Raw genomic sequence first — 17,764 nt, forward strand, 5'->3', positions numbered from 1 at the left:
ATTTTTAAATACTTATTTACTGTATTACTTTTAACCTGCAGGTTTTACCAGTTTTATTTTAACTACTATACGCCGAATGAGGTGTTAAATATATTACTCTATAAAATAGGTTGGGAGCTATCAGTTCTGGGGGGGTTCAGTAAGCACTATTTTCTGTTGTCATGTGTATATTGATAATCAGTTTCAGTACTTATCTTCTATGAAAAAAAAAATATGCTGTAAACGCTGTTTCTGTTCTGTTGTACTATTAGAAATAAACAGTTACATTCATTTCATGTATGTAAATGTATAACAATGTATGATTTCAGCAAGCATTCATTTCTGTGTCTATGGTTTAGAAATGTGGTGCAATTAACAACATATTTTTAATACATTTTTAATAGAGTGTTACTGCAAACAGACCCTGAGTGAACAAATAACACAAAAAATTGATACATATTTCATTTATTTATTAAAGAAAGTTATGCAACACCCAATGCCCCCGTGTGAAAAAGTAATCGCCCCCTTAGACTCAATAACTGGTTACGCCACCTTTATCAGCAATAACTGCAACCAAACGCTTCCTGTAGTTATTCATTAGTCTCTCACAGCGCCGTGGAGGAATTTTGGCCCACTCCTCCATGCAGAACTGCTTCAACTCAGTGACATTTGTGGGTTTTCGAGCATGAACTGCTCGTTTAAGGTCCTGCCACAACATCTCAATGGGGTTTAGGTCTGGACTTTGACAAGGCCATTCCAAAACTTTAAATTTCTTGTTCTTCAACCATTCTGATGTAAACTTGCTTGTGTGTTTCGGATCATTGTCTTGCTGCATGACCCTACTGCGCTTCAGCTCACGGACAGATGGACTGACATTCTCCTGTAGAATTCTCTGATACAGAGCAGAATTCATGGTTCCTTCAATGATGGCAAGGCGTCCAGGTCCTGATGCAGCAAAGCATCCCCAAACCATGACACTACCACCACCATGCTTGACAGTTGGTATGAGGTTCTTACTGTAGAATGCAGTTTTTGGTTTTCGCCAGACATAACGGGGCCCAAGTCGGCCAAAAAGTTCCACTTTTGACTCATCTGTCCATAGAACATTGTTATAGAACTCTTAAGGATCATCCAGGTGCTTTTTGGCAAACTTGAGACGAGCATTCATGTTCTTCTTAGTGAGCAATGGTTTCCGCCTTGCTACTCTGCCATAAATCCAATTTTTGCCCAGTGTCTTTCTGATGGTGGAGTCATGAACACTGACCTTAGCCGAGGCAAGAGAGGTCTGCAGATCCCTGGATGTTGTTCTAGGGTTCTTTGTGACTTCCTGGATGATTTTAAGACTTGCTCTTGGAAAGATTTTGGCAGGACGACCACTCCTGGGAAGATTCACTACTGTCCCAAACTTTCTCCATTTGGACAATATGGCTCTGACTGTTGATGCCTATCAGTCTGGAAAGGGTTACAAAGCCTTAGAAATGGCTTTGTAACCCTTTCCAGACTGATAGGCATCAACAACTTTTTTCCGGAGGTCTTCAGGAATTTCTTTTGTTTGTGGCATGATGTGCCTCTAGAACCTGTGTGCTGACAACTTCACTCTGATGGTAAGGGCCAAAGTTAGTCAGATTTATATTGGGCAGCGCTGGCCCAAATCAGGCCTGGTTGTTAACCAAAGTACTCAAACAGCTGACCCTAATTATCCCTTTAATTGGGTTGAGTTAACTGGGGGGGGGGGGGGGGCAATAACTTTTTCACACCTGAAGATTGCATGTTTGATTACCTTGCACACCAAACAAATGAAAGAAGCACCAAACTTTGATGTCATTTTTTCTCTTAGACTCCCTCTATATACTACTACAACCAACAAGAAAATCTGACCAAATACAATGTGAAAAATGTGCAAAAATGCAGAAAATCAGACAGGGCGAATACTTTTTCACGGCACTATATATACATATATATATATATGGTGGGAGATGGTGGGAGAATGAAGCAAGATAACAGTGTAAACTAAACTATCATTTGCCACTTTTCCCATGCTAACACTGCTTATTCGGGAAATAAACAAATAAAATAAAATAACAAGTTTTACCTACCTAATTTTTTTTTCGAGCGTAACCAGAAGCACACATATTTTTTTTATTTGGCCTTAGCAAAATGTGCTGGTATCTTCTGTTGGCTTGTGATAAATAAATGCAGAGCTGAGCAGCGGAACAAACCCTCTAGCCTGTAAAATAACATTCAAACACTGGGCTTTGACAAAGGATTTAGCAGACGGCACAGATGCTACACAATAAAGTGCATTCAATTTCAAACATAAACTATAAATTCACAGGTGTTTTTTTTTTTGTGCGCTGCTGAATATAATAAATTGGACAATAAAGAATAAACACATTTACATGTTTATTTATCGTTGCCACTATTTTATCATTTTTTCAAAAAGTTATTTAGTTAAAAGAAGATTGCTTTACAGAGCATTACAGTGTCTCTAAAGTGAATCAAAAGACATAATTTTGCATATTTCTTTTTTTCGAGGGACAACTCCCCTGCCGTCCTTGAATTGTTTGGTGACTAACCACCCTACTAACCCCTCCACACCCCCCCGCCCCCCCCAAAACTTCCTAAATCCCAGACAGGACACTGTTCCTGGTCGACCTTAAAGGGGTTTAACAGACATAATGCACTTTTCTATTGCTCTCACAATGGGGACAAAGCCAACTCCAGCCCTGTCATGGAAAGAGTCTGTGTCAACATTAGCACAGTGAAACATGAAAAACGAAGGCCTTTGTATCCAAAGTTGTTTAAATAAAGACAGGATGGATAGTAACTATAGACTTTGGAGAGGGGGGAGCGTACTCTATACGGTTGTATGGCTTATTGGCTCTGTCAGATGCTGAATACCACTAGTTTTTGGGTGTTAATATTCCATAACCAAATGCAATTAGACCTTGCACACTCAATGTTTGTCAGAATAACAATTCAATTATCTTTATAAGTGATAATATAGTGCAAGTGTGTTATGTCTAGGGTAGGAATCTCCAATCCTGCAGGTTTTCTAGGTGTATTTACATCCTCAATGACCAAAGATTTGAAACAGCTGTTAATCTTGACGAATTAAGCCAATAATTGGTGCAATTAAGTATCCCTGGTATCCCTGGTCTAGGGGTCCTGTTTTTTAGATTTTATTAATTTCATTATTCGGTGCTTATTTTTTTTTTGCTAATTTTGAGTTATATGTAAATCGCTTTTTTTAGGGCTTTCATTTTTTATATGCTGTATGAAATTATTGTTTTCGGTTACTTCTATTTTTTTGTGTCACAATATTTATAATAACTCCATAGTGCTTGCACACTTCAATTGTACCTTCCTTCCTTTGTTATCTTCCACAACTATATCCTTATAGTCATTCTTCTGGGGTTTTTGTGTGTTTAAGCATTTTTATACATTTCGCTACAATTTGCAATTCTGTTTTAAATTCCTCAAGCGTGTAAATATTTCCTATCAAACTGTAATATACTTTAAATATTGCAAGTTTCTTGTAATTTTGTTTTTAAAAACTCGCAAGCGTGTTACAATCCTCCAATAGAAATGTAGGAATTTGCAGCCACTCAGTAGCTGGGATGGGTTTAAAGGAAAGGAAGAAGGGACATTGCCCTAAAGGGAGGCGGGAAAGCTTTTTTTTTTTTTTTTGTAGGTATTTTATTTGTTTTTTTCATGGGGAAAGGGGTCAAGTCAATGTGAATTGAGTAACCATTTCCAGTGCCTTTTCTGTGTTTATTGAACATGCACCAATTTCATTTTTTTGTATCAGGTGTATTTTTTTGGTTAAAACCGAAAATCAGAAACCCTAATTATGTCACATATAATTATGAGATCGCTGGTAAAAGTGAAATCAATGTAATGAAGGCACTAGCCAAAATGTTTGCCTACTTGACTTAGAGCCTTACAAGTTTTACCCGAGAATCTGTGATCAAGTGTTTTTAAAGTGATCTATTAGAAAACATATTCAGTCTTTTAGAGAAAGGCTAAAACATGACCTCTATTGCATTATTTCTTATTTCTACATGAAGGGAGATGTAAATCAAAAAGGAAAAACAACTAGAAAGAATTAAACAATGCCAAAAACCCAACTCTAGAGTATTGCAAGATACCATGAGAGAGAAATCTGCAGGAGCTTTCAAGCTGTAAAATCAATTAAAAGGTCAACTAAAATGACATGTGTAGCATGGCCGCAGCCAAGGCGCGCGATTGCAAACATGTGGAAATGGCAAACAGAATCACCAGGAGGATCACAAACCGCCTACCAGTGACTGAACTCCTAGGAAATACATCTTGAACAGATCTAGACCTGTCCTCTGCCAGTAACAAAGACGACCAGTTTTAATTAAATTCTGTGTCCAACGTGCTATGGCCAGATTTCTATATCTGCACAGTAACAAGACACAGGGGTACAGATCCTGTTAGCAATATGGTTTCACACACCTGTCACCTGCTCTATCTGTGTAAAAAAAAACAAAAAAAAAAAACATAAGGGTTGGGGTAAGAGGGGTCGTAGTAGCCCACCTTGGATTGCTTCGCACCCCCCTGTTGAGAACCACTGGGTAACTGTGATAGATTAGCTACTACAACACTTCATATTAGCTGAGTTGTGATCACTAGTTTTTGAAGATTCTGATCGATGTGAATTAAAGATTGCTAGTCAAAATTGTTATAATAGTGGACAAAAGTAGTATATTGTAACTCCTTAATGTGTCTAAAACTTTTGCACAGCAGTGTATATATATACACACACACACACACACACACACACACACACACACACACGGATGCAAACTATAAATGAAACAATAACAACGTTGTTTATTTGACAGCATGTTTGGATACATCTGGATCGGAATTTCGCACATCTATTTAAACGGCAGGCCGATTTCCAGACAGAAGTGCAGCCAAGGGAATCTGAGCAAACTAATTGATTCCCTTATTACATAATTACATATCTTGGCCCATGAATTTACCTCTTCAGGGAGTAAAATGTTTTATAGTATCCAGATTTTCACTGTGTTCTTCATTTTATAATGGAGACTGTTTTGATGGACATGTTGGTCAGTGCAGCCACTATGTTGAGGAAAGAGCAGACTGCACCAACTACTGTATGATGCCCCCTTCTGATTTCCTACGCCAGTGTACCAAAAACTGGTTTAATCTCATATACAACTGGCAGGAAGTAACCCACCTACAGTACACAGCCAAAAGATTTTTTGAAGTAGCAAGAGAATCTTAATAAAAACAATATGCATATGTTTTATTTACTTCTTATTGCAGCTTCCACCATCGTAAACCAAATTTGCACATACAGAAAGGCCAGATACCCATGGCAGGCATAACATGGTAGGAATTGTGTGCATGTGGTTGATCTGTGTGTGTTTGAACCATGCAGAGGTCCATGCAATCACAGCTGCCATGGTCTGCCTATTTAAAGCCACGATTTACTGTCTGGTTCCCTGAAGTATTTACGAGATCTCAGAGATGGCACACAGGGCCCTTGCTCTGCACACGCAATGACAGCTCAAACAGCCACTTCCGGACCGACTGCAGACAGCTTGTACAACAGGAGGCAGCAGACAACACAACGCAAGACTTTTATAAAGATGGGATTACTATATTTTTTATTACACTAGTCACCTGCTTGGGAAGATGGGGTGACCATATTGAGGTACCCCTTGATCATAGATTAAACCCCAAAAGAGAAAAGTTGAGGCCTCAGCGGAAGGCATGGTGTTTAAATAAATTCAAGGCCAATTACCCATTATGTAATGCCTGTGCAGTGGGTATTACTGGGATATAATCATAAAAGTTTTGAATGGTGCATTTGTGTAGTTTTGGAGGAACAGTGTATCAAATGTGAATCGCAATCCTGTGTCATCAAGTTATCCAAATATGGTAAATCAATAGGAACTATAAACCAATAGGAATTCATTTAAAATTATTCGCCGTGCAATCAAACTATGCTGTCTGACTGCTTGCAGAAACTGAATTAAGGTGCAAAGTGTTGTTGTTTTTTTTTTAATCAGAAAACAAATTTAAGTGTTTGAAATTCAATTTAATAAGACCAGTATCTGTGTAAATAATTTACTGATAAATATTGATTTACCAATAAATAAATACATATAATTTACTAAAATACATTGATGGCTTGTATAAAGCATTTTTTTTATTTGTTGTTTACTATTTGATACTTAATCATCATTGACTAGTTGTACGAAGTATGCCTAAAAGGGATCAGCATATATTAGAACTACTGTCATATTTACCTATAGAGCTTGTGTTACTGACATGAACACTTGAGACTATGTATCAGATAGAGCTGCTCCAGTTTGGGCACAGCAGGACACAGGTCTATCCAAAGAAAATTGAAGCCTTGCAATAAAACGCTTCAATAATAAAGCTATTTCAATTTAAAAAAAACATGCAGCGGAATATTATTAACAGCAGACAGCCAGAGAAAAATAGCCTGCTCCTGCAAAAGCAGAAGCAAATCCTACACTTGTTGGAATCATTTTGGGGTCCCACGACAGACTGGGATGGATCCAATATGTTTTCATTAGCAATCACACACAAAGCAATGTCAGGTGTATAGTAACATATTGCAATAAAAACAGGATTATTTATTCACTTTTTTTTTTTTTTACTTAAATATGAAGAGAAATATTTGATTGTTTTTGTTAAACCTTAACTGTAATAAAAAAACAATAATGATAAAAAAAATTCCCATTCTGCGTAAGTTCCTACAGTCGTTAAAATGTGTGAATAAAAGGGTCACTGTTTTTATAGGCCTGTTCGTATTTATTTTTTAATAAATCAAATAATAAGTAGGATCCACAAAGAGAAATGCTTACTTGCGCATGATGGATTTCTTGATGACAAGTTCCTCGTCCAAATCTGCCTCGTTGGCCATAAACAGCAGTCTCTTTCCTGAGCTGTCAACCCCAACAAAATCCCTTTGTTCCCCTGTGGCAAAGAGGGGGAGATTCAACAGTAATGTTCAACCCCTATCAGGGCAACTGGTGTCTATCATACCCTGGTGGCCATAAAATAAATAAATAAAGCTGTCAGTTTGCTACTCTTTTGAAAAGATCTTCCACATATTCCTTTACAATCTCATTATCCAAGCATCTTAAAACCATGATATCAGTCAGACCACCTGAGCGCTAACTGCAAAGGAGATGGAGTTGGTCACTCTGTTGTGTAGATAAGAGCAGTGATCATGCCAGCTTCTATTATTATTATTATTATTATTATTATTATTTGTTTATTTAGCAGACGCCATGAGGGGATCTTTTCATCCTCCGTTCACTGTTTGGAAGACAATGACGAATGCTAATCCTAACTGAAGTGTGCCTTCCAACAGCACTGCTTTTGCATATTCCTTTTCCCCTTTGTTTGCCTTAATATGCACTTTATTGTACACACCAGAAAAGAGAGAGCCTTTATTGTATTGCTGTTTTACACACTGACAATCCCCTTGGAGATTTTTGATTAGAATAAAAAAAAATTATATTTTTAATATAAGTTAACTGCTCTTACTCGAACCCGCTCTTACATGTAATTGAACACTGTAGTCTCTTATTTGAATTTTATTTGCTCTTATCTGTAATGTGATATTCTGAAATGTGATACTTTACAATGTGATACGGGCGTCTGCTAAGAAATATATATATATATATATATATATACTGTATACTCTAGATGTATTTTTAATCTTTCTTTTAAACATGGCATTTAGCTGAAGGAAACAAACAGGCAGTACATCTCAAAAGAAAATGTCAGACTACATCACTAAAAGTGATTACTGTACTGTCTTTCAATGCAATTTCATATCACTAGCAAACAGCTATTTTTATTAGTTTATTTAGCAGACGCCTTTATCCAAGGCAACTTACAGAGACTAGGGTGTGTGAACTATGCACCAGCTGCAGAGTCACTTACAATTACGTCTCACCCGAAAGATGGAGCACAAGGAGGTTAAGTGACTTGCTCAGGGTCACACAATGAGTCCGTGGCTGAGGTGGGATTTGAACCGGGAACCTCTTGGTTACAAGCCTGTTTCTTTAACCACTGGACCACACAGCCTCCTCCACAGCTTCTAATACCAAGCATGCAAACCTCAAGCAAGTACAGCAGTTATCACTCACCTGTCTTTTTCTTTCCTTTCTGCCCAGGAACGGTCTCTGTGAATTCATGTGTTTTACTCATCAGCATTGACAGCGTGGCATCGTGGGCACGGAACAAGTCAACTACTTCGTGTAAGGCGACATCTGTGATCAGGTCACAGCTAACAACTAAAATATCTGTCTGCAGAGAAAAACAGAAAAATAAACAAATCAAAGAGATCTGTTTATTCAATTCTAAAACCATATTAAGATTATAAGAAAATGTTTTTGTTCAAAATATATAGTCACTTTGCCAGCATCGCTGTTGTAGGGGGAGAGGGATTCCAAACAATAGACGGACCAATTATGACCAGTTGAAGGAGTTAACAACTATGATCACCTATGAAGTATGTATTGTGAGATTCATTCGATTTTTCCACCAAAGCAGCAAAAAGTATGTTTGATTTTGAGATTTTCTGTTGTCTGAATTTTTAATTACACCATAGAATTTTACTCCTAAACTGTCTGCCCTGTGGAACAGTATTATAATCACCAGGATTACTCATACTTCTTGTTTTTAGCTGTAAGGATTCGTTTTTCAGCAGTGTCAATGCCCTCAAGTCTACCTCCTCCCCCAGTTGTTAGATAAGGGCCTCTTTAGTCATTGAGTGCTAATGAATGCTTGAAATGTAACCTTGTATAAATATCATCAAACAAACAAACAAACAAACAAACAGTTGCTTATTGACAAGCACTCTGTGTACTCATCAGTTACAAAAAGCAGCTGTTTCTGGCCACACAGATTGAATACTTAATAAATAATAATATACTAATTTTGATTTGAAGACTGAAGTTTACATAAAATCTTTTCAGCGTAGAGGAGGATTGAGATGTAGCTAATGTCTACAATAATAATTAAGACTACCACCATAAATCCTTGTTATAAAGTCTGTTAGTTTTGGAGTATTTGGAAGAAACTATACAGACAGTATGGCTTCATGAAGTTATGCCTACATTTTCAATAGACCAGTTCAGCATGGCCAAACTGTTTGATTACCCATTCAACAGAGATGCGCAATTCTTTTTTTTTTTTTTTTTTTTTTTATAAATTTAGTCGTTGCCAATCAGTTTTTATTATTTTCTCCCCAATTTGAAATGCCCAATTATTTTTTAGGCTCAGCTCACCGCTACCACCCCTGCGCTGACTCGGGAGGGGCGAAGATGAACTCACGCTGTCCTCCGAAGCGTGTGCCGTCAGCCGCCCGCTTTTTTACACTCTGCAGACTCACCGTGCAGCCGCCTCAGAGCTACAGCGTCGGAGGACAACGCAGCTCTGGGCAGCTTACAGGCAAGCCCGCAAGCGCCCGGCCAGACTACAGGGGTCGCTGGTGCGCGGTGAGCCGAGGACACCCTGGCCGACCTAACCCTCCCTCCCCCCGGACGACGCTGGGCCAATTGAGCGCCACCCCCTCGGAGCTCCAGTCCACGGTCGGCTGTGGAATAGCCTGGACTCGAACCGGCGACGTCTAGGCTATAGAGTGCATCCTGCACTCTAGCGAGTGCTTTTACTGGATGCGCCACTCGGGAGCCCCAGAGATGCACAATTCTGTTACTTCAACCAGCTCTGCGGAATACATACAGTACCAGAGCAAGTTAACATATGCGATTAAAAGGACACTTCAGGATGCTCTAAGACATGATCAACATTGCTACATGTGATCAATCAAACAAACATAAACAGGCGTTTGATTAGGGGCAGACTGCCTAATCTGCTGTGTAAACTGACCCCAGTTTATAACAAAAAACTAAAAACATATTATACTTGCACCATCAGAATGGACTACTTGAAGGTAGAATCAGAAAATGTACCTTTAATTAATTGTTCTTACATTTTATAATGGTTTAGAAATGGCTATAAACACTATATATATATATATATATATATATATATATATATATATATATATATATACACAGTGCCTTGCAAAAGTATTCAGACCCCTGACCAATTCTCTCATATTACTGAATTATAAATGGTACACTGAAATTTCGTTCTGTTTGATATTTTATTTTAAAACACTGAAACGCAAAATCAATTATTGTAAGGTGACATTGGTTTTATGTTGGGAAATATTTTTAAGAAAAATAAAAAACTGAAATATCTTGCTTGCATAAGTATTCAACCCCCACACATTAATATTTGGTAGAGCCATCTTTCGCTGCAATAACAGCTTTAAGTCTTTTGGGGTAAGTATGTACCAGCTTTGCACACAGTGTCGGAGTGATTTTGGCCCATTCTTCTTGGCAGATTTGCTCCAGGTTGTTCAGGTTGGTTGGACGACGCTTGTGGACTGCAATTTTCAAATAGTGCCACAGATTCTCAATGGGATTGAGATCAGGACTTTGACTGGGCCACTGTAGGACATTCACCTTTTTTTTCTCAAAGCCACTCCAATGTTGCTTTGGCCTTGTGCTTGGGATCATTGTCCTGCTGAAAGGTGAATTTCCTCCCAAGCTTCAGTTTTTTAGCAGACTGAAGCAGGTTCTCTTGCAGTATTTCCCTGTATTTTGCTCCATTCATTCTTCCTTCAATTTTAACAAGATGCCCAGTCCCTGCTGATGAGAAGCATCCCCACAGCATGATGCTGCCACCACCATACTTCACTGTAGGGATGGTGTGTCTTGAGGCATGGGCAGTGTTAGGTTTGCGCCACACATAGCGCTTTGAGTTTTGGCCAAAAAGCTCTATCTTGGTCCCATCTGACCACAAAACCTTTTCCCACATCGCAGCTGGGTCACTCTCATGCTTTCTGGCAAACTCCAGATGTGCTTTCAGATGGTACTTTTTGAGTAACGGCTTCTTTCTTGCCACCCTCCCATACAGGCCAGTGTTATGCAGAGCTCTTGATATGGTTGACTGGTGCACCATTACTCCACTCCCAGCCACTGAACTCTGTAGCGCCTTCAAAGTGATTGTTGGCCTCTCTGTGGCTTCTCTCACAAGTCTCCTTCTTGTTTGAGCGCTGAGTTTTGAGGGACGGCCTTTTCTTGGCAGTGCCTGGGTGGTGTGATGCAGCTTCCACTTCCTGATTACTGATCCAACTGTGCTCACTGGGATATCCAAACACTCTGATATTATTTTGTACCCTTTCCCTAATCTATGCATTTGTATTACTTCTGTAGAATGCTCTTTGGTCTTCATTTTCCTTCAGATTCACAGCCTGACCAATGATCCTTCAACAGTGGGGTTTTTATCCAGAAAATGTGATAGCAACTTTAATGGTTCACAGGTGGAGGCCAATGGTAAGGTAATTGTGTCCTCGTTAGGGCAATTTCTTTCATCGGTGTAAACTGGGAGCTTCCACAGCACAGGGGTTGAATATTTATGCAAGCAAGATATTTCAGTTTTTTATTTTTCTTAAAAATATTTCCCAAAATAAAACCAATGTCACCTTACAATAATTGATTTTGAGTTTCAGTGTTTTAAAATAAAATATCAAACAGAACGAAATTTCAATGTACCATTTCTAATTCAGTAATATGAGAGAATTGGTCAGGGGTCTGAATACTTTTGCAAGGTACTGTATATATATAGTTTATAATATTATTTAAAGCCTCAAGTGCTCACATGGATAAGAAAATAGTAGAGCTATGAGAGACCCAGGAACTAGGAGGGAATAAATGACACTGAATTTACCATTGTTTCTGTTTTAAATGTCTGGTTACCATCTGCTCTGCCCATCTAGCCCTGATGAATAAATAAACATACCAGCGCAGTAGTGGGGCCCGTTAAACAGTCTCGCTCTATAAAGACTGCTTCACTCCGGGCCTCTCCAACAAGGCATGCAGTGATGTGACACACAGCCAGAGCGGCTTGGGAAAGGCTGGGGTGACCAACACATCATGCCAATGGACTTGGGAGATCGAGATACAAATAAGGGGCTAAAAACATTATTGTTAAGAGTTTCACCTTCTACTTCTATTTTTATGACATGTTTGGGAAATTGAATAATGTCTTAACCTGATTTTAACACAGTTGTCTATACATAAAAACAAACTACACCAAAATCATCAATCTACAAGGCCTACTAATTCTACCTCACCAAATAATTTTTGTTGTCATGTTAAACAGTGTGTTTGTAAATGATGCAAATCCTAAACACTGAAGACTGAAGGTGTCTATTTACTATTTTGGACACAACTTCACAACTGTGCAATCTTTGAAAAAAAACAAAACAACGAAGTTTGTAGGTTTTCAACTCCTGAAGTGTTAAAAAAAAAAAAAAAAAAAAAAGCCCACACACAAATACTAGCTGCACCCCAAACCTGCCTGGTGAGACCACCCTGTGAGAGGGAGAGAGGATGTTGGCCTTTCTGAGTGAGACAGCAAAGGTTTCAATTAGCGCCATTAGCCTACTGCTGCCTTGGGCTGAAAGTGAACCAACGACCCACCAGGACTATGGGAGATCAAGAGATTACATTACAGGATCCTTCAATACTCAAGACAGTCTGAGACACAAAGTATTTGTTTGACTATAAGTGATCTATCAACCATAAATAAACATAGTTTGACACAGTGCAAGATACCCCAGCTTGCTAGATATTTGACCATAAATAATCTGTGAGTAGAGGCAAGCCAAAGTAGTCAACAAAATAAAAAAGCTTGTTTGTTGGGGTGGACTTGCAATTACTGTACAATCCAAAGTCTCCAGAGCTGTAAGACTGTATCATGTGGTCTTTGGCAGGTTGAACCTCTCTGAAGTACTGTCTACTGTTGTTGAAACCCACAGGAAGCTATACATGAAGCTATGTTATACTGTACAGGGATGGACAACACAATCAAATGAGGAACTTTAATATTAACCTTACTGTAAACCTCTTAGTTTAATCTGATGGGGTGCAGCCCATTCAAAATTTAAGGGCTTTTTGAGTTTTGGCCCATGGACTAATACACGAAGCTATGATATACAGGGATTGACAACACAACTGAATGATACACTTTAATATCAACCTTACTGTTTAACCTTCAAACAGAGACATTTATTACACTGATTGGAATATTCAAACGTTTGCAGATCTAAATACTGTCACCGTTTAGTTTTTTTTTTAAATTATTATTATTTTTGTTAGTTACAGCAGTATTAGATCGACTGTTGTTAAGTTCAATTGACCCTATTGTATTTGTACTATAGTATTTGCATTGTACATGTGTATGTTTCATCTCCCACAATGCACTGAACAATGAATGTAACAACCATGTGAAATTTCATTATTTGTTTCCAGGACTCATCTGTCTTCACATTGCAGTTTGTCATGGGTAGGTACTACTCAGATAAATCTATATATTTAATCGCAGGGCTAAACCCTTTATTTTTAAACAAAGACAAATATGTACACACAATACGAGCTGGGACTAGCTATTGGGAAATTTGGCAAAGACTTAGTTTGTAGTTTTTTAAATGGAGAGAATTTCAGAATGTTTCCATTTTTATGACGTGCATTTATCTTGTGTGTATGTGTCTTATCTCTGCATTGTAAGGGGTAAAAGTAGGGGTATACAAATATACTCTATATTAGAACTCAAATCTAATATTTTCATTCAACATAAAACACGCTGACACTCCTAAGACGTGGTAAGATGCTACACTGGTAGCCAGATACAGTATACTATTCTCTCAAACACATGTACTCCAGGCCTGGCTAACTCCAGTGAGGATTCAGTGACCTGCCTGTTGGACAGCACTGAGCATTGTGACATCATATGTTTAGAGAGCAGAGAGGGAGCTGGGTTTTCAACAGGTGAAATGAGGCGATTCATTCAGCCAGCCAGGAATGCACGGATCAGTGATCTCTCAGCAGCACACAGGATCTGCTTCTTCAATAGCCCTGCTGACCTCACTCTTTCCACACAGCGACCGGGTTAAACCCGGGGCGCCCCTTTTCTATGGCCCATTCTGGGCCCCCATGTAAAATACTCTGAACAGAGACAGTCTGTGAAGCCATAACAGAAAAGTGCTTACCATGACTGCTGCGTGTTTGTGGACTTTAGAGATCTTAACTCTGCTGCTTCTTTTTATTTTTATTTTTTTTAACTGCTTAACTCACAGACTTCATAGAGTAGCATTGTTAATCTATAAATCACTCCAGTTTTCCATCTGGCAAAATCCCTGCATCATCCAAACCTGAAGTGGCAAGACCCTGTGTCTACCATAAACCCTTCTGATGCCCACCATTGATCCATTCCTCTTTTGCTCCACTGAGATGTTTCTGTTAATAGTTGAACCTTAAATGATCACAACTGAACAAGCACTAAAAATCAGTATTTATTTATTTTTTAAATCATAAGGGGGATCCAGTGGATGGGGAATCTGGTTATTGCATTATTTTTGTCACTAGGTATATATTTTAATTTACATACAATTCTGCAGTTATTGCATCACAAAATAACTGATACTAAATATTTTTCTGTGTTTACATAAGGTTTCAATTTATCACAAAACTCTTATTTCTCAGTGCAAAATAAGAGGCCTATATGTTTTTTCATCGTAAATAAATAAACCATAATCGTTAAATGTAAAAATGAAGATGCTCACCTTGATTTTCTGCTGGATGTGCCGTAGGGCGTCGGCTGTGCCCATGTCTGCGTCCTCTTGTATACAGACCATTTCCAACTTCATCTTGGTGTCTATGTGCATCTGCTTCTGAACCTCCTTTGTTGTAATGACAATCACCTCTGAGTGCAGAATAAAAATAGAGAGCAAACAGTAAACCAACTGATTCCAAGGGAATTAGCTAAATAAGTGGTACAGTAGCTTTCAGCAAAAATACACTGTTATGTTTATTTTTATTTTTACACTCAAACAACCCCTCTGGAGCTCGGCTTAGATCCTGGCATTTTCATCTATATAGCAAGTAACCCATGTCCCTATTCCTGTCCAAACATGTTTCTAAAATGGCAAGTGAAAAAATAGCTCTGCCTAATGTGTGGGATTAATATATATATATAACAAAAAAGAGGATCAACACAGCTGCTCTGAACATCTATTAAAAAGTTTTTGACAGCAAGAAGTAAACAGTCCAGATTAGGATAAGCATGTGACCCAAGCTGCCATAACAGCACTGTATAAATATATAAACATCTTCACAATTTATCTCCCAATATACCGATTTATTAGCAACGCAAAGCTGATTTGATCAATTCTAAGCACTATTAGAATTGTGTAATGGTATCTCAATTCAGTTTGATTTACAGCCCCTTAGTCTCGCTACCTTTCCCCCTTCCTAAAGAGGATGTCTGCCAACCAGATCAACAGCAGAAAAAAATAAATTAAAACAATTGCAGTTATCCTTTTAAGTGCAAGTCAAAACAAGTATGTCAGTTGAATACCCCACCCCCTGATCAAAAGTTTCCTACTTCCACTTTTCAAAAAATGTGGACGGTATAGAGATTTGGAAAGGTATTTCTTAATATTATGATACCCTCTAATACTTGAGCTAACGAATGTCCTAACCAAGTTTAATCACGTTTGGATAAGTGGTTCTTGTGACTTTTTGCTGTGCTGTAGATCAAAACCATCTGGAAAAATACTCAATTTGCCACTTTACTGCAAGACCAATCAGGTGTGAGTGTGGGTAGAGGTCAATATGGTTCCCCACACTATTTGTTGGTCAGCACAATCATACATATTTTTTTTATTTTTTCTCTTGCTATATCCCAAACAAACACATTCTGTTAGTTACTAATGATATTGAATTGTGTTCCATTGACACCTCACTGGTAAGATATTAAAGAATAAATGTTGGGAACAAACGCTTAAGTTTCACCCTGTAATTGAAAAACTTAGCAACCTCAAATAAAGCTCTTACCCTCAAAGCCGATTCTCTCCAGCAGATTCAGCGGGTACCAAATCAGGGGTTTGTTTCCCACAGGGAGCAGGGGTTTAGGCATGCTGTAAGTGAGGTCCATCATTCGAGAGCCCCCTCCAGCAGCCATTACAACTGCCTGCAACTCCATTACACTGAGCTAAAACAAAACCAAAAAACAAAAGGCTAAATAATAACTGTTCTGCTGTGTATATAACTCACATAACATTAGCAAGATCTTCCATAGCTGATGCCTGTAGGTATTACCAGTCTCATAGTAAACTGAACCTGGTGATTCAACTAAGGTTCATTATCTAGGGAGAGTGAAACTGAGGCGACTATATTAGCACTCCCTTGTTATTTAGGGACTCGGTGTAAGTGAGTCTTAAAACCGTTACAGGTGAGAAGTACAGAGGAATTTATAATCATCACATTTTTAGAAAAAAACACTTTTTTAATGAGTGGATTGAAATAATATTAATAATCTAATAAATACTATATTGTATCATACATCAACGTCATTTGTCACAACTCCATATGTTTAGTTCGTCTTATGTTCTTTACCTGATGATAGAAAGCAAATTAGACTCAGTAAAAACATGTTTTGAAGCCACTTTCATTTATCAATTGCTTACAGTATCGGTTCGTAATATGTTGTATTACTAACTACACAATGTTACTGCTGCAAATGAAGCAAGCTGTAGTGCTGGCAAGAACAAGTGGATGCATTAATCGTAAGCATCAATTTCGGCGTAAAGATAAATAACATAGTCTTTAGTTTCAAACGCGACTATATTTCATGATTAATGACTAATTATATAACTAATCTACCACGTTAAAAATAGACCGGAATGACGGATTTTTACCTGTTTCTACACACTGCTGATAATTCAATGCAGAAACCGAGCTGTCATAAGCACTCTTTTCTCACTGACTGCCGCAAAAACAACTCTCCCAAGCAAACCAAACGCAGGAAGCAACGCTCCGATATCAGGTTTGAGATGTGACTACAAGCGTCTAGCAATATTACTGTTATATTTAGAATTACTGATTAAAAAAAAACAATACTTATATTTAGAATTACTGATTCAAAAACCTTGGTTTGTCACGACGTAGTTCATGAAAATGTATCTGCCGTACAGCAAGTTGCTCGGTGCCGCTGATGAATGTAACCCCCAAAGAAACAGACAATCTAACCAATGGTTCCCAGTTCAGTGCGTGAAAACTGAAGAACCGATTGGTTTCATACATTAAGAAAGTCCATCAGCTTTAGAAGTTCTTTACTTATTATTTTACATAATTACATAATTCTTTATTGCACACATTTAAGAAATTGTAGTGAAACTTTATTTATGCAATATTGTATTTGAGTAATTTCTTACTTCTTAATTGCAATGTAATAGTGTTCTTTGATGCTGTATTTGTTATTTTCTTGTCTTCAGAGCGCTGTATACCACAGTGTTTTAGAAGCTCGGACAATACTTTAAAGTGTGTTCTTATTGTGGCGAACCGCGGTTGCCGCAGGCTGGGATTTCTCACATGCAAAAGTCGGACGCGAATGCAAAGCGCCAATACCGCTGTACAGAAAGAGCAGGTGCAGGAGCTGGTGTCGGGCTTATCTTATGTCTTGATTGCGTCACCTACCAGCCCTGACCACTACCCCCGTGCACGCTATTATAATTACATACGTGCCAACAGTCTATATGGTCGGGACAGTCCCGATTTCCTAACAAATGTCCCGCGTCTCAATGCATAGGAAGGAAGTCCCGTTA

The 17,764-nt window shown here is 38.3% G+C and overlaps 1 protein-coding gene across 4 annotated transcripts in view; it reads right to left on the reverse strand.

Annotated features, from left to right (window-relative positions):
• The window catches only part of eif2b3 (eukaryotic translation initiation factor 2B, subunit 3 gamma), a 33,952-nt gene extending 16,399 nt beyond the window's left edge, over positions 1–17,553 (reverse strand). Inside the window, exons 1-6 of one of the 4 annotated variants that reach the window (XM_034000797.3) lie at positions 16,859–17,193; positions 16,504–16,556; positions 15,996–16,152; positions 14,723–14,862; positions 8,172–8,331; positions 6,876–6,987 (exon numbers count right to left, since the gene is read on the reverse strand). In XM_034000797.3, the coding sequence (XP_033856688.1) occupies positions 6,876–6,987; positions 8,172–8,331; positions 14,723–14,862; positions 15,996–16,143 (560 nt within the window). In that variant the 5' untranslated portion in view covers positions 16,144–16,152; positions 16,504–16,556; positions 16,859–17,193. Of the gene's footprint in view, positions 1–6,875; positions 6,988–8,171; positions 8,332–14,722; positions 14,863–15,995; positions 16,153–16,503; positions 16,557–16,858; positions 17,197–17,374 lie in introns of those variants that run through there. The other 3 variants (XM_059031659.1, XM_034000814.2, XM_034000789.3) reach the window with 3 other exon arrangements.
• Between the last annotated feature and the right edge of the window lie 211 nt (positions 17,554–17,764).

This window comes from Acipenser ruthenus, chromosome 10, assembly GCF_902713425.1.
Source record: "Acipenser ruthenus chromosome 10, fAciRut3.2 maternal haplotype, whole genome shotgun sequence".
Taxonomy (NCBI): Eukaryota; Metazoa; Chordata; class Actinopteri; order Acipenseriformes; family Acipenseridae; genus Acipenser; species Acipenser ruthenus.